At 34.3% G+C, this 23921-nt stretch overlaps 3 protein-coding genes across 3 annotated transcripts; all 3 read left to right on the forward strand.

The window, feature by feature from the left end:
• Window positions 1-2513: 2513 nt before the first annotated feature.
• Window positions 2514-6971, forward strand: LOC142633877 (uncharacterized). The gene is given in 9 exon segments (XM_075808134.1): window positions 2514-2724; window positions 3366-3528; window positions 3647-3681; window positions 3868-3994; window positions 4526-4674; window positions 5189-5296; window positions 5387-5506; window positions 5945-6118; window positions 6655-6971. Coding segments are annotated over 8 exon segments (924 nt in total). The 5' UTR covers window positions 2514-2724; window positions 3366-3419; the 3' UTR covers window positions 6757-6971.
• Window positions 6972-10959: 3988 nt separating this feature from the next.
• LOC142637164 (chromatin remodeling protein EBS-like) lies at window positions 10960-16269 on the forward strand. Its single transcript, XM_075811443.1, has 5 exons — window positions 10960-11302; window positions 11431-11773; window positions 11936-12004; window positions 13055-13193; window positions 15956-16269. Exons 1-5 carry the CDS (start codon window positions 11230-11232, stop codon window positions 15980-15982), a joined length of 651 nt encoding a protein of 216 aa, XP_075667558.1. The 5' UTR covers window positions 10960-11229; the 3' UTR covers window positions 15983-16269.
• Window positions 16270-17640: 1371 nt separating this feature from the next.
• Window positions 17641-22932, forward strand: LOC142635649 (subtilisin-like protease SBT2.4). The gene is made up of 10 exons (XM_075809780.1): window positions 17641-17822; window positions 18775-18919; window positions 19039-19433; window positions 20006-20101; window positions 20430-20499; window positions 20701-20983; window positions 21075-21415; window positions 21695-21962; window positions 22118-22384; window positions 22469-22932. The coding sequence occupies exons 1-10, from the start codon at window positions 17641-17643 to the stop codon at window positions 22885-22887; spliced, it is 2466 nt and encodes an 821-aa protein (XP_075665895.1). The 3' UTR covers window positions 22888-22932.
• Window positions 22933-23921: the final 989 nt, after the last annotated feature.

Consider the following 23921-nt stretch of genomic DNA (forward strand, 5'->3'; position numbering starts at 1 on the left):
TCTCTTCTTGCGTACAATTGGTTGAGTACTAATGCTGATTATCCTATGGAATTCTCTAACTTGGTCTTGGATTGCAGGTGGCTCCTCCGCAGGGACTGGGAGGTCCGTGTTGAGCATATATGGAGAGAGACAAATAGTTGTGCGGACTAACTGGCAAAGTGGGGTACTTCCCAAACGGAACAGGAAGTGTTGTATGATACTTGCCCCACTTTTTTGTGGCAGTGTTTATATTGGGACTCCATGGGTTTTGTTTCATCTTGGGGTTGTCGCGGATAATAAGGGTCTAGTTATGTTTTGTTTAGATTCAGCTATTCCTCTCTTAGATCTGGTAGGGTCAGATGGTGTTCAGTTTTTTTCAGTCAATTTGTGTTGTGTTTTGTTGATCTGTACTCCTGTTGTAATATATAAGTTTGTAAGACTTCTGTTTATGTAATATAAGTCTCCTGTTTTATGCACAAAAAAAAAAGTTTTCAGTTTCTGCAAAATAAGTTGATCCCAAACGGACACTTGGTCACTTTTTTTTTAGCTTATTTGAGTTTTTAGTTCTTTTTGGTACTATTTATTGGTCCTATTGCACTTTTTGGTACTATTCATGAATCCCATTGTACTATTCAGTTAGCTTTTAACTGTTTTTTTTCTACATTTTCAACAAAAAGTTTTCATTTTCAGCCAAATAAGTTGTTTTCAAATGGACACTTTCTTTTTTGGTATTTAGGAAGCTGGCATTGGCATATAATTGAGATAGACATGATAGTATGAAATGGATATTATAGACTTTTTCTTTGTTTCATGATGATTGCTATTTATCATATGTTTTCTTATTTGACAACAAGAAATTTCACTTCAATTGAAGTGCTTAAAAGGCCACAATTAATAAGAATAAAATAGATAAATAAAATGTTGCGAAGATCAAAGGATAAGGTTCAAGGTTCAAGTGACTTAAAAATAAAGATCAAAGCCCAATACATGACCAAAGTCTTTATGAGACATGCCATTCGCTACTATGTTGGATGGGAATATATGATTAGCCTCAAACCCTAGTTAATAACCCAAACCTTGGTTGCTAAGAAAGTGCCTGATGAATAATTTATGAGTTAAAAATTAAAAATTGGAATTTAGTTATAGCCTTTGGTACCTTAGGAAGCAAAAATTAAAATTTTTTATTTCTTAAAAAATCAAAGTTAAATGAATTGAAAAAAACTATCAATCTGAGCCTAGCTTAACTCAAGCATATCGTTAGATGGGTTGAAAATTCCAACCCAACTCACCAATCCACAAAAATCAATTAGAGACATTGGGTTGAGTTTGGTGGATTTATTGCGCACCACTAATGGATACTTTAGTAGAAGAAAAAAAAATTAGTTCAGCAAAAGACAAAATTTAGCTACAAAATCGGTTATAACTTAAAGCTACAAACCACTCTAATAAACAAAGTGACTTGTAAAAAATATCATGTGCACTGCACATAATTACTTAAGTAAACTTAACCCAATAAACCCTAGTTAACCACACCACCTATTAAAAAAAAAAAAAACCTATACATACACACTCTCTCTCTCATTGACATCTTTGTAACTCAACTCCCCACCGATCACCCAAGCCCTCTTCTCTCTCTACTAGTCACCCCTAAATCTCCTTTGTCTCCACCGCCCACATTCATATATAAAGTAAATGTCAAGCGAGGACTTTCTGTTAGTAAATTTAAAAAACATTAGACCTATTGCGACGTTGTTTTAATATTTCTTGTCTGTTTCTTCTCTTTGCTCAAAAACATGCCACCAAGTTGCCTACACAACCCGAGCAAGCAAGCAAAATCCAAAGCATAAAAACATAGAAAATAAACACAAACACAACACGACATTCAGTCAAACTCTCGAAACTCAACACCATGACCCCCCCCTAAAATCTCTCTTCTTCTTCTTCTTCTTCTTCTCCACTCTCGCCCTTTTCATCCTCCTCATACCCATCTCTCCTCAAAACTATTGGTTTTTTTATTTTTATTTTTAAATAGCTTCACCAATATCATCCCTGAATGCAACTTTGCTAAATTTGTGGATCTTCTTAACTCGGATAAGATTTGCTCCCTTGAAGTGGCTTAAATTTTGAAGGATATTAAGCTGATTTGTGAACAATTTGTTATTATATCTTTTGTCTCCATTCCTTTAAAATGTAATCATGCTGCTCTAACTCTTGTTAGTGCTGCAAAAAGAATGAGGAAGTCATTTTTTTTTTCTTCTAAATATTAAGTATTTGTAATACACATATGCAAGGAAAGAGGAAAGAAAGTTTTTTAAAGAAACGAGGTCATTGTTTGAATAGAAGAATGACACTCTTTTTTCTTTCCCATTGTACAACGTAATATTGAATAAATTCTATTATTGTTTCCTTCAAAAAAAAAAACAAAAAATCTAGGGGTTGTTGGGTTAAGTTAATCACGTATATGGCACACGCCATGGCGCATGTCACTCTGTCCTTCAACAAAACTATGCGTTTTGCCTCACCAAAAACCCACGTATCTCCTGCACACACACACACACACACACACACACACACAACTCGTTCACTGGTTTTCATTTTCTAAAACCCCTCACTCTCGCAGCTGCCTCCTCCACCTCCACCTCCACCTCCTCCACCCAAACACAATCTCCGGCGGCTACAGCATCCTCGGCGATCAATTTCCGGACTCATTTCGACGGCCAGATTGTAACCCCGACATTGACTACGGTACCACTTTTACTCTCAATCTTCTGCTTTTGGTAGCCCAGCCACGATTTTCATTTTATTACTTTCTTAGCTTAAGAAATTTAGATAAGCTGAAACTGTATCATATCTCTTGCTTTTCAATCCAAACAGCTTCCCCGCTATTTTTGTTTTATACTTTTTTTTTTTTGGTGTGGGAATTTTGTCGAACACTTCGTAGCCATTCACATTGTCACTGGTGGAGAGCTATATTCTGCTTCTTAATGCTCAAATTTAGCAGAAAAATATAATTTTTAATTCCCTGATCAACACCAAATGATAACAATTTGCCTTAAAACACAGTACTTGAAAATGTGAATAAAACTTGGGCACCCACTTTATAGCTTTTGAGTTTGTGGATCTTTATGAATTCATGTTTTTAAGGTTTAGAAACTCCGCCTATGTCATTGCCAAGTGTTCATAGCGGGTCCCAAGCCCGAACAAAGGAGGATGGTTGCAATAGGTTGATGGCCCGACTAAAATTTAGTCACTTTTCATGAATGAATCTATATAAATCCCTGTAGTTTTGGGACTAAGGCTTTGTTGTTATCTGTTTGTCAAGGTTTAAAGATGTGTGTTTTGTACTGAGGTTTGGGGAAACTAATATTTGGAGTGTATGTGAACAGGGAAAATGTGTCTTTTTTGCCTTAATTAATATAAAATAAAATTCGGAGGAGAGTATGGCGGTGTCGGTGTCCAGAAGGCTTTTGCGTTCCTTTGGTTCCTTATATACGTTTGGCCACTGTGATTCTCCAAGTATTACGTGTCAATCGTTTCATGGTTCTCATGGTAAGGGGTATTTGTATCTAATTTTTTTTTCATTGGAGATCAATAATTATTGCTCTAGATTGTAAACTTGGATGCATTTGTGACTTTTCTAAATCTTTATTTATCTTGCTTATTACAGCTTTGTCTACATTGGGATATTCAGGTCTTTTCAAGGTACATTCTCATTATATTTTCTTCCCTCCATTTCTAAAGTATGATGTTTTTAAAGGAATGCCAAAAGATATACTATTAGAATTTATAAGGAAATTTATAAAACAATTATATTCAGTAAACCAACTTGTTTGCTCTCTATACATTTGGAGTTTCAGTTACAAGCCTATATTGTATGTATTATTGTAGGGCGGACCTTCTGTCCTTGCTAATCGATGGCTGTCAACTTCCATTCTAACTCCTGATTCAGGGGAAGGAGCATTTCCCACAGATTTATTATCCACGAAGCCTATGGTAACAGCGGAGCGTAGTATAGGTATGGGAAAATAATAAATACATTTCATCATGAATTTACATGAATCATCTTGCTTGGGTGAAGTATAGTAGTTGTTAAGAATGTGCCTGTGTGCTCACCTTTGTATCGGTATGGGGAAAAAGTAAAAACATTTAATGCTTAAATTTACAGGTATCATGCTTCTTGGGAGAAATATAATTGTTATTGAGTGTGTTTGTGTGCGCGCACATGCATGCTCACCTTTAATAAACATACTAATAATCATGTTCTCTTTGGAAGTTCCAGAGTTTGCTGAAATTGACATTTATATTTTATAGATCAACCTTATTGTTTTTCTTGGTAGGTATATTTTTTATCAATCTTATTTGACAGTTTAGCATATGTTTCATATTTATATACTTCTTGTTCATTTTCAATTTTTACTTCTTTCTCTCATTTTTCTATCTTCCTAAATTTTATCCTGTTGCCGATGATGAAATTTGCAGAGTAATTTAACTGTTGCTACTATTTTCAAACTTTGTATGTATAATGATGTAAAGTATTGTGGTGAAGGACTTTGTCAGGACTTGATAATTCCAGTGACAAATTTTCACAATGAAGACAAGGGCTTCATGGTTTTAGCTGGTGATGTTTTTGATGTGCCTATTAAAAAGGGTATTGTGCATTGTGTTGTACTATGGCAGCTTGCAAAATGACAACAGGTAGTTATGGATCAATATTTTTAAGTTCTGGTGCCTAAAGCATGTGTGACTATAATGCCAATAATGGTATTAATATCCTATAATTAATAGTTTAATACCCTTATGTATATTGCTGAGAGTGCAACCGCAATCTGTCCCGAAACTGTTGCGAACTTGCAATATTGACCTCCAATTAGTAGTCTCATTCGTTGAAGTGTCATAGGTTCTTTCATTTTGCTATGATTAGGAGGGTGAGGGAGGGCAAATCTTTTCTTAATTGATATCAAGCCTTTGGGTTCTTGCATTAAAGGAAGTTTACTGATCATTTTGTTTTGTTTTTGCATGGCTACCTGTCATTTTTTATTCAGAATGTTCAGGTCCATTAAAGTTTTTTCAACCTTCATATTATATATGGTTAGTCTGCCTACATAGCCGAAAAGGGAAAATAAAAGGGTTGTTAATTCTCTAATGTGACTCTTGGGGATGTATTAGATTTCGATGTCTGTAAGCCTATTGCTGATTGAGTGGTCTGCAGGGAACACATTCAACAAAAACCATTAGCGAGGTTAGTGGCACTGGGAAAAAACCATGGCGACAGAAGGGTACTGGTCGAGCAAGGCATGGAACATTGCGTGGGCCCCAGGTAATTGCTCTTCTTATGTATTTTTAGGTTCTCAGTGTTGCTCTAACATTAAGATGCTCGGTTGACTTTAATCAATGGAATGTGTTATAGTTTAGGGGCGGTTGTGTTATGCATGGCCCTAAGCCAAGAAGTCATGCTATCAAGCTTAACAAGAAGGTTCGGCGTCTAGGCCTGAAGATTGCTTTGACAGCTCGTGCAGCTGAAGGAAAGGCAAGTCCCTCCCTCAGATTTTCCATTTGTGGTTTCCACTGATTAGGGTTGTTGAGAATTTATTCATGCAATATGATGTAATGCAAAATTTCTTTTATTGTTATTTTAGAGGAGTTCTTCTGAGCTTTTCTTTTTTTTTTTTTTTTGCATTTTCGTCATCATTGTTGTGAATGTACAACCAAGAAGCCTTATATTGCTCTATTTGGGTTTCTTGGGATGTTCCCTGTTTAACTAAATTAGCATATCATGATTATTCTAGAATATCAATCACGATTTCTTTTTTGTGCCTATGAACACTCTTTTTGTATTCTAATTTTGTTGGCTGTAGTGCCTGCTATCACATTTTTTTTTTTTACATTTCTTTCATGTATTGAACACTGATTTTTTCTCCTATCTGATTTATGAAACTTAACTAGAGAAAGTTGGTCAAATGTACAGCTTTTGGTTTTTGATGATTTGGAGGTTCCTAACCATAAAACGAAGAATATTGTGAACTATGTCACGCAAATGGAGAACACAAAAAAACTTCTTCTGGTGGATGGTGACTCCATAAATGAAAAGCTGAAGTTGGCCACACAAAATCTACATTATGTCAATGTACTGCCATCTATTGTAAGTTGTTTCTTCTGATCCTTGCTGTTTATCAGTTGAAACCAAATTAATTAATTTGTAGGTCTAAGTCAAGATAAGGTCAAACGTGTTCCTAGAAGTAATAGGATTCATTTTCTTTGGGCAATGAAATCAGGATTACAACAGGTTGATGAAAATTCTCAAATTCCCAGAAATGTTAGATTATCATCCTCCCCATATGGGGTGGATAGTGTGGTTTGGGGATTCAATTCGCCCTGGTTTCATGAGTAAATTTACAAAAAAAAGGAGTATCATACATGAAAAATCATACTACTTGTATCTGAATTTTATATCCTCATTACTTTCTCTCTCTCTCTCTCTCTCTCTCAAATACTTGACAGAATGGTTTTTGGTATTAAACAGTTTCTTTAAAAAAACAAAAATTTCACTGTGTTCATCATTAGCAAAGAAATCCATGACCATGACTCTGTGTCATGGTATATAATTTGATCAGCTATGAGCTACCTTTGAAGCTAACTTGAATATCACAGCTGACACTTGTTGGTCATGTTTTGCAGGGCTTGAATGTCTATAGTATCCTGCTCCATGACACTTTGGTGATGTCCCGTAATGCCGTAAACAAAATTGTTGAGAGGATGCACACTCCAATTAACCGTTAAAGCATCATCCATTCCATAAATTGTACTCCAATTTTAGCTGAGAATAGGTATCAAATCTCTTTTGTAGAAGAAAAAGGGAAAACCCAAAAAATAATTGTATGCTTTTTCCTGCCCAAATATGCAGAGATGCATGTCTGGACATGTTGATTTTTTTTTTTTTATTTTATAAATTTTGTATTGATCTTTTATCTTTAACTAGAATCCTTTTTGTTGAATTTTGGCTAGTTTCAATTAGAATGGCTAGGAATCGCACATGGTTTCTATAAAGTGGCCAGTTGCTTTCTTCTTGATGTGCCAATAACTCACATTACAAAGAATTTGGTGTATTGAAGTTCTTTTTTATTTTTTTAAATTTTTTGAGCAAAGGTGTATTGAAGTTCTTAAGGTTCAATGTATCCTGTACTTTTTGAAACATGTCCAATTAGTATTGACAATTACTAGACCATGGTCGTCTTTTACAATGGCTGATAAAACCAAAGGCTTTAATTTTTCTTTTATCATGATGTTATGTATTAGACTTTTAGGTCAGTTTATGATAAATAAATGTTAATAGCTTTGTCATCTGCCTTCAGTGTGAGAAAACATTGTTTTGATGTCACACCTACACCGCGTGGTGAATGATTTCATATTCAAACTTGTCTGAAATGGTCTTTTAAAAACTCTGAACGGTTTGAAATACGAGGTGGGTATCCTGTGTTTTTGGATGCATGCAGCCAGACGCTCATGGCCTGTGGGGCCCATGTCCTGTGAGTTCGTTGCATTCAATCAAAACACATCCCTTTTTTCCTGAAATACCTTTGTAATTTTCTCAGTGGCCATAGGTGATATGATATCTATGACTTTTAGAAATTCGAAAGTACTCCATTTAAATTCAATAAGTCTTGCGGTACAAAACTTTTTTCACAATATTGAGCTGGTATTTTGTAATTTGTGTATAATATGAATATAGCATGTATGTGGCGGGCTATGTAAAATTAATGTTTTATTAATCATAAATTTGTGATTGGTATATTCAATAACAGGTCTGGCTATACAAAACTTTTTATAACTCTTAGCAGAATATATAGTTGGTATATTGTCATTTGTGTATTATGAAAATAGTGTAAGAGGTGGATTATGTAAGAGAGGTGTTTCATTAATCATAAATTTGCAATCTCAACAAGTTAAAAAAAGAAAATTTTGTTTATATATATATATATATATATATATATATATATATGTAGAGAGAGAGAGAGAGAGAGAGAGAGAGAGAGAGGTACCTTCTGATATCTCCCCTTAAAGGAATCAAGCACTTCGGCAATAGGTCCACCATTATTTATTTATTTATTTATTGAATTGGCTTTTGATCATTCACAAAGATTCAAGAGAACCTCAGGCCCATTCTAGAAGCTTAGAGTATAGTCCACTACTTTCACCAGTGTCCACGACTCTTCGTCAAGAATGCTCCAAGGAACTCCACGCACAAAATAAACCAGTGGAAAGCAAGTCTCCTTGTTTAATCCCCTAAAATAAATGAAAAGACTCTAGTTTACTCCCATTGAACAAGAGACAAGATGAGGAAGTAGAAATTCGGCTCGGAATGAGAGTAACAATTTCATGAGAAAAAAAAAAAATCCAAAATGCATTATGACTAGTCCCACCAAAACTTGACTTAAGCCTTGGTGGTTGTGTTTAGGCCAAGGCAGATTTTGGTGATGTGAAGTCTAGTGTTTCCTTTGTACTTTGATATAAAGCAATGAGTTGTGTGCTTATTCGTATATACTATGCGCGTGAATTGTGGGTTGTGTTTATTTGATTCACACAAATTATATGAGTGAGTGTTCTAAGTATGTGTGAGTGTTTGGCGTTGGTTTTAAGGATGACACTTATTTCGTCTCACGTGGGTTTTTTCCGTCCCGCAAATGTAGTGGAGCAGGGATGGAGCGAGATTTTAGCCTTGCACCACGGGGTGGGGCGAGGGTAAGTTTAGACTTTTTAAACCTAATCAACACCATCCTCATCCCATTCTGCATTGATAAGGGTTAAATTGTAAATTTTGCATACCTTAAAACTTTACTATTTAAACAAACATATCATTAGCTTATTTTATTCTACCCAACAAGAATTTCTGCCTATTTTTTTTCTCAAGCAAGATTGGAAATAAGGTACCAATTTTAACATTTTCTTTTAAAGAAAATTATATACTATTGAACATTGATTTTGTATTATGAGATTTGTGTTTTTGTTGTGATATTGTCTTGTTAAACACTTAATTTTTAATTTCAAGTATATTTTTATTAACAAAACGAGTTTTATTAAAAACAATTGCAATAGTTGTAGGCAAATTAATAAGAAGTAGAGTTTTACGGGAATGAGCAGGGCTTCGTTGGGCTCCAAGAAGAGAGGATGGGGCAAAAAAAATTTCTCTATCATGCGGGGCGGGGCGAGGGCAAGGGCAGGGGCAGGGGCATGGGCGAAGACCTCATCCTTCAGACCCGTGCTGCCTATTACCATCCCTAATTGGCTGAGACTAGGTGCCTGTTTGGTTAGTGTTATTTAAGGATATTTAGGCCAAAAATCACAATGATGTAATTTAAACACCTATCTAGTAAGTTTGGTAAGTTTTTCAAAGCGTAGTTATTGGCTTACTAGGTGCGTTTTCCAAATGAAAACTAGAAGTTGCAATTTTGAAAACACAATAAAGAGACCAATTTGCTTTATATACGGTCCGTTGAGAATTTGGATCTTATCCTTAAATTACCCTTACTTTTATCTCTAAAACCAAAATATACCCTTATATATATGTATTATGACACTTATATACAAGCAGTCATTAATAATAATAATAATATTAATAATAATAATGATAATTACCTTAATAAAAAAAGCTTTAATAACATTATTATTGTTATTATTATAATAAGTCATAATATATGTTATTTAGTATTATTATTATTGAGAAGGTCCACAAGTATGAAAGACTTCCTTTTATATAGAGTTATTTTTGGTAATTAACACCTCAAATAGAAGTTTTAGTAACTAGTAGTTTGTTAGCCAAATAGTATTATGATTATTGAAACTGCACTTTTTTACAACTTTTACTAAACGCTCTAAAAATTTTCATGAAGTCCATTTTTGTTCGGCAATTAGTAAAATTGCCCCTTTTTTCAAGAAGTGTTGTCAAACTTATCCAATCTTTTTTTTTTTTTTTTTTTGAGAAGTATCCAATCTATTGCCACTACGAGGTAAAAAAATTTTGAGGTAAGATTAAGTGGGCAACTAAGCGTGACACTAGATAAAGTCTATAATAAACTAAATTTCATAACAAAAGCCACATCCAATAAGGTATTGACAAGAATTTTCATCTTGTGAAAATTCAATAACAAATTTCACAACTTTGTTATTAATATATCATACATATTAGGTTGATACTAATTGACTCAAAAACATTTCTCTAAAAAAAAAACTCAACAACATTGAAATAGATATTATAGTTTTTATTTTAATAACTACAAATACAAAATTGTACCTAAATGTTGCTTCATTTTTTTTTTCCTTTACTTTTGTTAACAAATGTTTTAAAGACAATAATTAAGATGCATTTAATACTTTATTAAATAATTTTTTAATTTATTTTTGAAAAAATAAAGTCAAACCGCATACAAAATGACAAAAAATTTGTACATACAAGTCAATAGATCATTAACAAGTAAACTTTCTTATTTGAAAAATGTGTAATTCTTAATACTTTTAGAGTACGAATAATGGTTCTCTCCTCTCTCACATTCATGATGAAGACCACTCATTAAATTCACAATGAAGTCCATTATAAATGTGAGAGAAGAAAGCACAATTTCTTCAAAAGTACCTAAGAATTTTTCTTAAAAATTGTATATTACAGTTTACAGCTCATATGAGCATTTATTAATCCACCTCAATAGTACCCTTTTTTCTAAGTTAAATGTTGTTGTAATAGAGTTCATGAAAGAATGGATCGAGAGTAAACCATAGACAACCCAAGACACAAACACATTAAGTTAACTATTTACTATTAGTTATTAACAACATCGTTAATAACGGTTATTAGAAAGAGAAGTAGTAAAATGTTTAAAGGGTGAAAAAATAGAGAGACAAAAAATTGCTCCGTTTGATAAAATTTGAAATCTATAGAGTAAGAAGGTAAACGACTTTTTATGTAACACATGGGGAGTTGAAACGACGACGCTTCTCTCTTGTACCAATAAAGTCACTGTAACTCAGTCAAGCGTCACAGTCACTCTCTCTCTGTCTCTCTCTCTCTATCTCTGTCTCCTCCTTCCACCTCCTTCCACCTCCATGAAGGAGAGGACTTTTGGGTTTCCTTTCTCTTCTTCTCCCAAAATTTGAAACTTTCAAAACCCAAAAAAAACAAAAACAAAACCTCTCTCATTTTGCTAATAACTCCTACATTTTTATTTATTTATTTTCAAACATCCTTAATCTCTGTCTTTGCTCATGGCCAAACCTAGACCTGGGAAAAAGGACTTGGATGCCTACACCATCAGAGGCACTACCAAGGTTGTTAGAGGTAACGAACTTTTCAACTAACACAACCCCATCTCATAAAAATGTCTTTTTTCATCTGGGTTTTCCACCCAAAAAAAAAAAAAAAATGTAATCTGTTTTTTTTTTTTGGTTTTTTGTGGTTTTGGGCAGCTGGGGATTGTGTGCTCATGCGACCATCGGACACAGGTAAGCCTCCATACGTGGCACGCATCGAGAAGATCGAGACAGACAATAGGAACAACATCAAAGTTAGAGTGAGGTGGTACTATAGACCTGAGGAATCGATCGGAGGGAGGAGACAGTTCCATGGAGCTAAAGAGCTGTTCCTTTCTGACCACTATGATGTTCAGAGTGCTCACACTATAGAAGGGAAGTGCACGGTTCACACTTTCAAGAACTATACTAAGCTCGAGAATGTTGGGGCTGAGGATTACTATTGTAGATTCGAGTATAAGGCTGCTACTGGGGGGTTCACACCAGACCGTGTGGCTGTGTGAGTGTTTATTTAGTCTTTTTCTTTTTTTGGTTTTGGCTTTGTGGGTTTTGATAAAAATGTGTTCTTTCATTGGTTCTGTTGAGTTTTTGATTACTACATTGATGGGTTTTGATTTTTTTTTTTTTGTTTCTTTTGGGTGGGATTTTTTTGTTGTTGAAGGTACTGCAAATGTGAGATGCCTTACAACCCGGACGACCTCATGGTGCAGTGTGAGGGGTGCAAGGACTGGTAAAAAATTGATCTGGGTTCTTCTTTTTGTTTTGTTTTTGAGTGTGTTGAAACTTGGTTTGCGGGTAAGACTAGTTTTAAGTTTGTTTGTGTTTTCTTTTTATGTTAAAGTTCTCTCTATGTTGAATGTGAATTGTTTATTTATTTTTATATTTAATATAGAGGTTTGAAAGCTTGGATTACTAATTGCATAGTCTGCTTGAAGTGTGTTATTAAATACTTAAAAGGTCAAAACTTGGATTTGAAAGAAAAGGAAAAACAAATACAAAATTAATGGGGTGAAGTGAAGAGAGAAAATCCATCCATCTGTTGTCCACCTTGCCTCAAAAAGAGAGATTGTTGAAAAGGAAAGAGTTTTAGGGTCTATGTTAAGGACTCTATAAATGAAGTGCACATTGATGGGAAAAGCAATCTACTATCCTGCCAATTAGAAGATAATTAAGCAAAAAAAAAAAAGGAAAAGAGCTTATCATCTTTTGGCATGTGAAGTTGGTGAATTACTACTACTTGAAGTCTGAGTATTAATAGGTTCTATCTAGATACCAAATTTGCTAGATTGGCATATGTCCCTCTGTCTTATTTTGGCACTGTGCCATTATTCTGGTTTTCTATGACTTCTTGTTGTAATTTCAGTTAACTAATGTAAATTGCATCGTATGGAGGCTTAATTTCCTTGTGTTAATTGCTTAGATGTTCACCCATTAACATCAATGCATGGATATTAGTTTGTGAAATTGCCAATGAGCTCTAGCTCAAATGGCACCTTCTCTCCTTGCCGGAGCAAGGTGGAGGGTAAGATTGTTGGTTTTGAGACCCACTAGTTGCGTGTGTAACTTATTATTAAATGCAACATATTGGTTTGTGAAATCCATGTTGTATTGGTGTGTGATAACGCTTTCTGTAGAAAATGGAAGACTCATTACTGTTGATGTTATTATTGCATTGGACTATACTGCTTTAGGTGCACCTTGAAATCCATGATATACTGAGTTTGAATTTCTATTAACTTGCTTAAATGCTTATTGTGATGCTTTCTCTTGCCTTTTAAAGGTATCATCCTGCTTGTGTGGGCATGACCATTGAAGAAGCTAAAAAATTGGATCGCTTTGTTTGTTCTGAATGTTCATCCGATGATGATGTGAAAAAACCCCTGACTGCATTTTCAGCATCTCCAGCAGCCGATGGCAAGGTGTGACTAAATTTTTTTCTCAATTGCACATAATTATAGTTTCATGTCTGGTGTCTTTGTTTGCATTAGTTCATTTTCTTATCTCAGCTTGTGCTTGGTGTCCAATGTGCCTATTTTTAGGCAAATAGTGGGCTCTGGGTTTGCATAATTGGAGGTTAAAAGAAACAGTAGAAGTTTTAGAAATTTTATTTTGATGAAAACCAGGCTTTATTTATTTATTTTTTTTAAATTGGTGGGAAGGTGGTATATCGTAGTTGTTGTTGGTGTAGTGGATCCTGAGGTAGAATTTTATTGTTTAGTAAAGGAAAATATATGATGTTTCCTCTATAGCGAGAATCACTATTTTCCTGAAGAAGAGATATGAGAAAATCTGATCACATCAGCTATAAAGTTAATAAGTACTTCTAACTTATTTGCTGGTAAATTGGTTAATACTTAAAGGTTTAAATGGATATGCTTGGCTACAGATTATATCCATAATAGAAGTTAAACTTGTCATGATATGTGGTTTATCCATGCATATGAAAATTCTCAGAATTTTGGCTTCTCTAGTGTCGACAATCAATCCTAGTCTAAAATGTTGCTTTTTAGTGTATTTCTTTTGGTTAAATGCCTATTAAGATTGAATTTTCTGATGATAGTGGGATTGCTGCTAATGCTCATCTAAGTTGGGTGTAGTTGTTTTTCTTATTTTCCTAGGGAGCTTTCCTTTTGCATGGTAGATATGCTCATCTCATTCTCACTACTGAAGATGAATTCGTGATTTTTATCACTTTGTGCATATAGATATTTGGAGGACTTGCTTCTTCTCTTTGTATATGAAAATTGCTTGAGTTAAATGGCAGTCAACTGTAATTGAACTTTATCCTGCTTCTTTTTATGGTTAGGCATTATGATGCTATGCTTGTTCAGACATATTGGTTTGTTTCAATTTTGTTGTCAAAAATTGTATCTTGCTGTGTTTAAGCTGTTGGTTAGCAATTTTGTTCTAGGACACTTCCATAGGAGATGCATATTTTCTTTGTACAGTTCCCCAATCATCATGTAGTTCTTGTTGACAAAAGCTCCTGTTCATTTTATTATGAGAATGTTGAAACATGCAAAACTTTGAACTTGAAGGGATTTCAGAGTAGTTTAGTCTTGAGTTTTTTTATTCCCTTTTCTTTTTGAACCTTGTCCTAGTATATACAATTTAGTAAGAAGTGTTTAGGAGGAAAGTATTTACTATGGCAACAACCTACATATTTGAAATGATTGACAGAATGCTATTAAGCTACCCTTGATGCACTCTTCTCTATAGAAATTCTATCTGGCAATCCCCAATTTTGATTTTTATCCTTCCCTTATCTTTATCATTCTATTACTACATTTCATTTCGGATATACATAACACAATGTTTATGCTGGAATCTCAAGAATATCTGATTTAGTGATTGAAATACTACTGCTAAAGCAGTGTTATAGAGGTCAACGGTTGGTGAACAATGTATTTACAGTAAATTAAATCTCTCCTGTTCCTGCTTGAAACTTGAAATTTTCTTTTACTTCCCAAAATTTTTTGCCTGTTGTAATCATATTATCATTTCGAAGTAATTTTTTTTTTTCATTTTCCCTTTAATCTTACAATGCTGATCTCCTTTTAGTCTGTGAGTAGTCTGGCTATGATACACATGCACTTGTAATATGCGTTTTAATTATTTTAAATTTTAAAATTTTATGTTCTTTACAGTGCTATAGGTCAAGCTAGAATATCCTTGTGTAAAAGTTTCTGTATCATACTTTACATGTTGAAGTGCTCATATGAAAATCCTTATTTAATCGTCTGACTATCATATATAATTCATAAGGTTGTGATAGTCATTTTCGTCATCTTTCTGTGCCTTTTATGGTAGATTAACTTGAGCTATTGATTGCAGCAGCTAGATGCAGATTCTTTTTTTTATATTCTATCATCTTTCTTCTAATTTTTTGGAAAAATCTTAAAATTTATTATTATGTCTGCCATTATGTATCTTTCTCTCTTGTTAGATCTTCATTAGTAGTTTGATATACCATGTGTGCTGATATAATAAATTGGTGTTTATGTAAGGAGAGGCTTAATCTTGATGGATTATCCAGAAAATATTCTGTATTATTGACATGTTTATATTGGTTGGTCTTCACCTAGTTGTAGTGGATGTGTGTATTCAGTTTATTTGGCAACTAAACCAACATCTCATAGTATAAATAGTTGATTAGCATGCTCTTAGAGCTAGTAACTTCAAAAATACTCTGCAATTGATTTTATCTAGAGGCATGAGCCTTTAAAAACATTAAATCTAAACTTTCTGTGGTGTTACAAAAACTCAGCTAGAAACAAATCTTACTCATTGATGTATCTGCCAAGACTTGTAGTCTAACAGATGACATGGTGTATGATCCACTCAGATGAAAAGTAATTACCCTGTGATTATAATTTGGCATGAACTTCTGATGGAATTGAATGGCAAATCCACATGATCGAGCAATAATTAGTCCTTTTGTTGAATAAATATTTGTAACTTTCAGGATGTACTTATTAGTAGTCCCTTTGTTGTTTTAAATTGTTTATATATATGCACACACAGTTTTGCTGAAATAATTTTGGGCAGTGGGAATATGTAGAGATTTTTTTCTTGAGAAAGGAATATGTAGAGATTTTACACAGCTATTCTCAATTGCATGTTTTCTCTGCTTCTCTCTTTTGTAATATTTGATTTGTGAATGAAGTTTTTGATCTCTCAGGTGGAGCCCAAGCGAAGAAAGCGATGACCACAATTTGGAGCTTCTGTGAGGAGACAACTCTTGCTGCAGATTTGGCTCTTTGATTATTGTTATGTGGAATGTACAGCTTAAGACTGGAGACTGTTATTAAGTATTTGACTAATATATGTATCTCTGCTAGGGTTAGAATATTAGTCCTCGGTTTTTGTTTTTGTCCATAAAGAGATTTCAGTTCAAATCGTGATTTTTTAAGATCACATTGAACTGAAAACCGTAAGTGAAAAAGAAACAGTGGATTCTGATTTTCCAGTAGTATTAATTTGTGATTTCCATTATACCTCCTCCTCATCATCTGTTTGTTGGGTAATTTTTCTATAATTTAGATCCACCAATTCATCTTTAAATCACCATGTTATACACCTGCACATCTACTGTATATTGTTAACATGTGAATGTGTTTTTCCCATTTTTCTTTTTCCAAACAAGCACTTGGGAATGGAGGGGGATGAACAGGGTGGCAGTTTTGCAAATTCTTACTCAAAAAATCAAGAGCTTCTATTATCATCCTTGTTGGTACAGAGATGCAGCTGGGCCATCTAGAAGACTCATATTTTTTAATCATCTAAGGGATGATTTCTGTCTAAATGCCTTCTGCAATGCGTTCCAGTCTGGTAGCCACTGGACAATGTTTGAAAATGTGATAATTCCTAGTTTTTTATCCAGAGAAATGCTAGTGACACGTATTTTTGCACAACTTTGTGCTACAATTTGCTAAATGGCAAGTTGTGATTGGCTAAATTGTGTTAGTGGGTTATGTAGAGATACACTCTAACTAATCACAACTCGTCATATGACAAGTTGTGACCAAAATTGTGTAAAAATATTGTGACCAAAATTGTGTAAAAGTGTGTACCTAACATTTCCCTTTCTATCCAAGGTAAATCTTGCTACAAATGACTGCTGTAGTTAGTATCACAAAGAAAGCAGCTGGTCAAATATAGCATTTGATTGCTTCCTATGATCTCTATCTAGCTCAGTACAACCTGTAGCATGAAAACGCCTAGACAATGTTGATGGTGATATGAGGTGGTTAGCTGGTAGCATAGCTGACTCATCGTTGTATGTCATGATTAATGAAGGCAATCCTCTGTGGCAATTCTCATCTCACCCTGGAGAATGTTAAGCTATAGGATAAACCTGTAACAAAATCTTTTTTGATACTATATTTTAAGGTCAATTTCAGTACTTGATAAAATCATTATAAATTGTGGTCAAAGGCTTAGACAAGTCAGAGTGAATTGTAATTTAACAAAAGCAATCCTAAAACCAATTTTTTTTAACCCTTTTCATTTCTACCCCTTAAAATAAATAATTAAATAACTTCTTTTGCTAATAAATAAATTACTTAGTCAAGGTTGTTTGGCGTGAGATTGCAAGGCATGCATGAATGTACGTTTAGACTTTAGACTTTAGGCTTTAGAGACCAATCCTCATTCCCGCCCTACTTTGAGTCTAGTTTGAAGAGAATGGTAACGGTTGGTGCAAAACGGGTTTCATCTTTTTGTTATAATAAAGCTCAAAACGCTTTTAGTCACGTTAACAGTGTGGTTAATCATTAATTTGGCTTTCTGCTTGCCTTATAAGGGTTAAGAGCTTCTCTTCTTCACCACCATTTTGAATTGAACAATATCCAATAACTGTGAAGCATGGGAGGAGGGTTTGATATAATAGCTTCTTTACAGTTCATGTTGCTTCTGTTTTACGTGAATTTCGCGGCTTGTGTTGCAGAAGAGCGAGCAATATACTTGGTTTTAATGGAAGGAGACCCGGTTGCATTCCATAGAGTTTCTTCACCTGGTGAAAATGGAAGAAGACTTGAGCTGAACAGGTTTGGATTAAAAACTTGTTTCCTAGTAAATGGCAATGCCTAGTCCCCAGTTGTTTGTTGGAAAATAACACTGATCTCTAGAGGTTGGCTTAGGGTTTTAAGGAGGGCAGTAAATATATATTGGAGGGTCTTATCTGCGGCAATAAATATATATAGATATAAAATTTAGTTACAGTTCTTTCGATTTTTAATTAAATTTAAATACATAGTTATATATATTTTATTACCAAACATATAGTTGTATTGATGCGCACAACATATTATCTTTTTCAAAAACAATCAAATTTAATGTAATTACATGTGTTTAAGTTAATATATTTCAAAACTGTACCTAAATTTTGGATCTCATCATGAGATCTTACAAATCACTAGGAAACCATGTTCTCTTTGTGATAAAGAAATATTAGCCACTCATTCTTGTGGATATAGACATACTGGCGAATCAGGTAAATTACCTTTACATAATTATCTGTGTTGTGTTTCTCCCTTTTTCCCTTAGTTTTCACTAAAGTGCATGCTGCATATATAGATATACAATCCTCAGCATCAGTTATGCCTCCCACTCAGAAAAGAAGTAGTAGATATACAGTAGTTCATCGTGTTTCAATTCACTGATTCATATAAACCCAACTGTTCCAACGTTTTATTTATTTATTTAGTTTGATTGGTATATGTTAAAGTATCTTGAACGCCCACTTCTAAATACTCCAACATGATCTGTGAATATAACAACTGTTCCAACGTTTTTTATATGTATGAGACTAGAGAAATAAGAGCATGCAAAAAGGTGATGGAGTCATATAATTAAGCAGTCTAATTCTTTCTTGTTCTTGTTCTTCTTCTTTTTTCTTTTTCTTTTTTTCTCGTTTGCACCTAATTTTGTGATGAACAATATTAGCTCAATAACTAATAACTGAACCATAAAGTTCTTTACATGTGCATGGATATATAGTGAAGTTTCCGAGGCTCATGCAAAGCACTTGGTGGATTCTCATGACCAACTCCTGCAGAACACTTTAGAGAGTGGACGTTACAACAAGCTCTATAGCTTCAAACACATTGTAAATGGCTTTGCAGTTCACACCACACCTTCCCAGGTCCTCTCCTTGTTTAACTATCTATGTCTGTGTGTGTGAATTAGTTTCCAACTTCAAACCCATAAATCTTTCTCCAAAGAAAGAAGGTTTTTGAAAATTGTTGGCCATGAAAATTTCAGGCTAGAAGACTCAGAGATGCTTCAGGAGTGAGGTTGGTAGAGAGAGATAGAGGGGCCAAATTGATGACAACGTACACTCCTCAATTCCTTGACTTACCAGAAGTATGGACAAAGGAAGGAGGAGACAAAAGTGCAGGTGAAGGTATTGTGATTGGTTTCATAGACACAGGCATCAATCCTTGCCACCCAAGCTTTGCTTATGATCCCATGAAGCTTTTCACCTCAAATATTTCTCACTTTTCGGGAGCTTGTGAGACGGGTCCTCAATTCCCGGCTGGTTCTTGTAATGGAAAGATAGTTTCAGCCAGGTTCTTCTCAGCTGGGGCTCAAGCGGTTGCAACTCTTAATACATCAGTGGACTTTCTCTCACCCTTTGATGCTGTTGGACATGGCAGGTAAAGTCACTATCTTGCTTATATAGATATGAGGTTAGTTGTTTCCATAAATGTGTGAGCAATGAGTTATTACCAATTTTTTACTGAATTAATTTTACAAATGGACCAGTAAACTAATACACCACAAAAATGAGCCCAAAACTTCTATATCACTTTTTCTGTACTATTTTGTATTTCACCGATCACTATTTATCATGTGTATGATTATTTTTTATTTTAAACTTCAGTTATTCTATAAAAAAAGTAAAATAAAAATATAGCAAATAGTAATCGGTGAAATATAAAGTGGTACACAATAAATGGTATAAAAAAAATTAGACTCTCAAAAAATTATACTTCAAAAATTTATTTATTATCTGATTATATAACACTAATCATATTCACTGTCATTTTAAATCATTTGGGTTAGAGATATTGCGTGTTAACAAAGCAAACTCGTTTCTTGTGGTGCATGTGGTGACAATGATTGGTACTCCATTAATTGGTTCCATCTTGGAGGATGTCCAAGATGCTATTGAACTACAAGGGTAATGATGTGATTTTTTTATGACTGTTCTTTTTGCTTTGTTTAGTCATGTCGCATCAACAGCAGCTGGAAATACGGGAGTTTCCGTTTTGGTGAATGGCTTTTTGTATGGACGAGCTAGTGGAATGGCACCACGCGCACAGTATGTTATCTCTATTCTCTACTGTATTGTGCTGGATTTTTATAAGGATGGGAATAATGCTAATCCTTGTCTCTTATTTTTAGATTAGTATATCAAAATTACCAAAGCTTTTGAATGAGGAGTACTTTAGGACAGATTTGTATATGTTAAGGATTCATAGCCAATCTTAGGTTTGCTGAAGATCCTAGCCGACCCCAAAATTTTGGACTAAGCTTGATTATTGTTTTAGTATGTCATAATAACCAAAGCTTTTGAATGAGCAGTGAAGGACAAATTTGTATGTGTTGACATTTTTATGTTTTTTTTTTTTTTTTTTTTTAAACCACAGAATTGCCGTTTATAAAGCTGTCTATCCAACTGTGGGAACTTTAACAGATGTGGTATCAGCAATTGATCAAGTAAGAGTTATTCCCAGCTAAAATTTAGTCTAAAAATATTATACCATACATTCTTTTGCAACTAGTGTGCATGAATAAAATTCATGCATTCATGCAATTATTGATCAAGTTTCAACATTTGGAGCATATATACACACCATTCTCTCATTAATGAATATAATTTAAAGGTCCTCTTGAATCTTGATCATAATATTATATCAGGCAACAAAAGATGGAGTCGATATCATTACACTCTCTGTTGGACCAGATGAACCACCAGAAGATAAATTCACCTTCTTAAATGTGTTTGATATTGTCATGTTGTCTGCACGAAGAGCTGGAGTTTTTGTGGTGCAAGCAGCAGGTAATCATGGCCCAGCTCCTTCTACTGTGTTATCTTATAGCCCTTGGGCTGTTGGTGTAGCTGCTTCTGGAACAGACAGGACTTACCCTGGTTCTCTTCTCCTGGGAAATGGCCAAAAAGTTGGTGGTGTGGGATTATCAGGTACTAATTTTTAGTTTCCAAAAGAAGCTAAATTAATCTTGTTCATACTCAAACCAAATTTATTCAAGGAATTGCTAATGTATTTCCTTAGGACCAACTTTGGGAGATGGGTTATTTCAATATAAGCTGGTTTTAGCTAAGGATGCAGTTAAGATAAATGGGACATTTCCAAGAACTCCACAGTATATTGAAGAGTGCCAATTTCCAGAAGCGTTGGACCGTAATGTAGTGCTAGGTAGTGTTATCATCTGCACCTTCTCAGATGGCTTCTACAATGGGACCTCCACTCTCACTGCCATCGTGGACACTGCAAGAATTTTAGGAATCATGGGTTTTATTCTAGTTGCAAACCCAACCTATGGTGATTTTATTGCAGAACCCATTCCCTTTGCTGTTCCTGGCATTATGATACCCTCTGTTGCTGATGCCAAGGTAATAACTAGTATTAAGAATAAAGGCAAAACTTAGGTACGGTTTTTTAGGTGTTGTAGCTTAGATTCTCCAATTAAATGAAAATATGTAGCTATATTAATCAATGCAACACATTTTTCAATAAAGACAGTTAAATTCAATCATGTGACTTATTAGTCAATACAGTCACATTGTTGAATTTAATTGAGGAAGTTAAGATACAATACCTAAAAAACTATACCTAAATTTACCCTAAGAACAATAAATCATACTTACCGATTCATCATTTTTTTTATGTAGGTTATATCACAATACTATGAGCAGCAAATACAAAGGGATGGGAGAGGATTTGTGACCAAATTTGGTGCTAGAGCTGCTATAGGAGATGGAAGGGTTTCTTCTTTCAAGGGGCAGGCACCTATAGTTAGTAGATTCTCTGCAAGGGGACCAGATTTCATTGACATAGACAAAAATCCTGCTGATATACTGAAGCCTGATATTCTTGCGCCAGGGCACCAAGTTTGGGCAGCTTGGAGCCCCATTAGTGCCTTAGAACCCACATTAGAGGGTAAGTATATATAAATGCTAACATTTCAGGTTTATGTTATTTTCATTGTATCTTATTTGTTAATTACTTAATTAAGCAGCAAAAATGTTGCATGTTGTTACTTGCTTTCTATGTTATTACAATTAAGAAATGATCAAATTAAACTGCTAATGTAGGATACAATTTTGCACTACTGTCTGGTACCAGTATGGCAACACCTCATATTGCAGGAATAGCTGCACTCATCAAGCAATATAATCCTTTGTGGACTCCATCAATGATAGCTTCTGCAATTTCAACCACAGCCAACAAGTATGACACTAGTGGAGAACATATAATGGCAGAAGGATCAGATAACTTGTATCCCTCCACACCTTTTGATTTTGGTGCTGGCCTTGTCAGTCCTACCCGTGCATTGGATCCTGGTCTAGTCTTATCCTCAGGTAAAAAATTTACCATATACTACACCAAAAAACTTGTTTGATGATTCTTCTTCTTCCATATCTTATAATTTAATCCTTAAGCAGGATATGATGACTACATCAGTTTTTTGTGCTCTCTACCCAATATGGATCCAGCTATAGTCAAAAACTATACTGGAGAGTTGTGCAATCACTCTCTTAGCCACCCAGCTAACCTGAACCTTCCTTCAGTGACAATATCATCATTGGCTGGAGCTCAATTATTGCGACGGACTGTCAAGAATGTAGGGCTCAAGCCAGAGAAATACTTGTGCTCTGTGATGCCACCAAATGGGACACTAGTTAACTTGAATCCACCTTGGTTTACCATAGCTCCACAAGGAACCCAAGATTTGGACATACAAATTAACGTGACCCAAGCAATGAATAACTGGAGCTTTGGTGAAATAGTTTTAACAGGCAGCTTAAATCACATTGTGAGAATAACCTTGTCAGTTTTATTTCAATATCCTCATGAGAATTGATAGGTTTCTTTCACAGTATCTATGGCTTTAAATATCATGGTACATATATCATTGTTCGAGAACAAAGAATTGGAAAGAAATATAATGGTTTGCGCAGGACTTGCAGAGAAATGCACGCTTTAAATTAGTGAGTGAGTGAGTGTGTGTGTGTGTGAGATTGGGAATTGACTTAACTAATTGCTGCTGCGATAGTGCGATGTTAACGGGCGGAGCTTTCATATTTCTCCCCCTATTCATTCCAAATTATATATTAGCAAAAAATCTTATTATACACTTGCATTTGAAAGTGTTTTTCAAAACACGATTTTAGTCCATGTGGCAAAATGTGTATGATAACTGATAAGTGGGTAATAAGAAGTGTTTGATTGTCATAACTTTTATACTAGTGTGTAGTCCGGTGTATATGCATGGATACAATTAAAAATAATCACAATTATACATTTTTTTAGAAGAAATTTAAATTATACATAATATTAGCTTACACTTTTTTAAAACCATACATTTCTAAAATATATAATGGTTTCTTATTTTATATATATATAATTTAGAATTTAATTGGATTTAGACTCTTTGGCTTTTTCATCCAATAATTCATTTTTCACAAAAATTAAAAAAGTAAATAAATATGTGACAGAAAATTGGACTATAATTAAAATCTAATTTAGAATCTAATTAAATTTGGACTCTTCGATTTTTACCCTCAATAATTCACTTTGCACAAAATTTAATATTAAATAAGATATATAGCGCAAAATTTAGAATCCAATTTTAATTGGATTAGTTTAGTGGGCTGCCAACACTTCACCTGCTATTGTCAATCCGTGTCCCAACTTTGTTACACAGTTCACTCTTCCTACATCGCCTCTGGAAAGGACTGGTCCAAACTCAACTCAATCACTGCTGTCATTTTTTCCAATGCAGAATAGAGGAAAAAATAAAAATAATAAAATAATAAAAAAAAATTACAGATTTAATAGTTTTAGATTAACATACTTTAAATACCTGATTAACACTACACACATAGATGCAGACTC

Source organism: Castanea sativa, chromosome 5 (genome assembly GCF_040712315.1).
Source record: "Castanea sativa cultivar Marrone di Chiusa Pesio chromosome 5, ASM4071231v1".
NCBI classification, from domain to species: domain Eukaryota; kingdom Viridiplantae; phylum Streptophyta; class Magnoliopsida; order Fagales; family Fagaceae; genus Castanea; species Castanea sativa.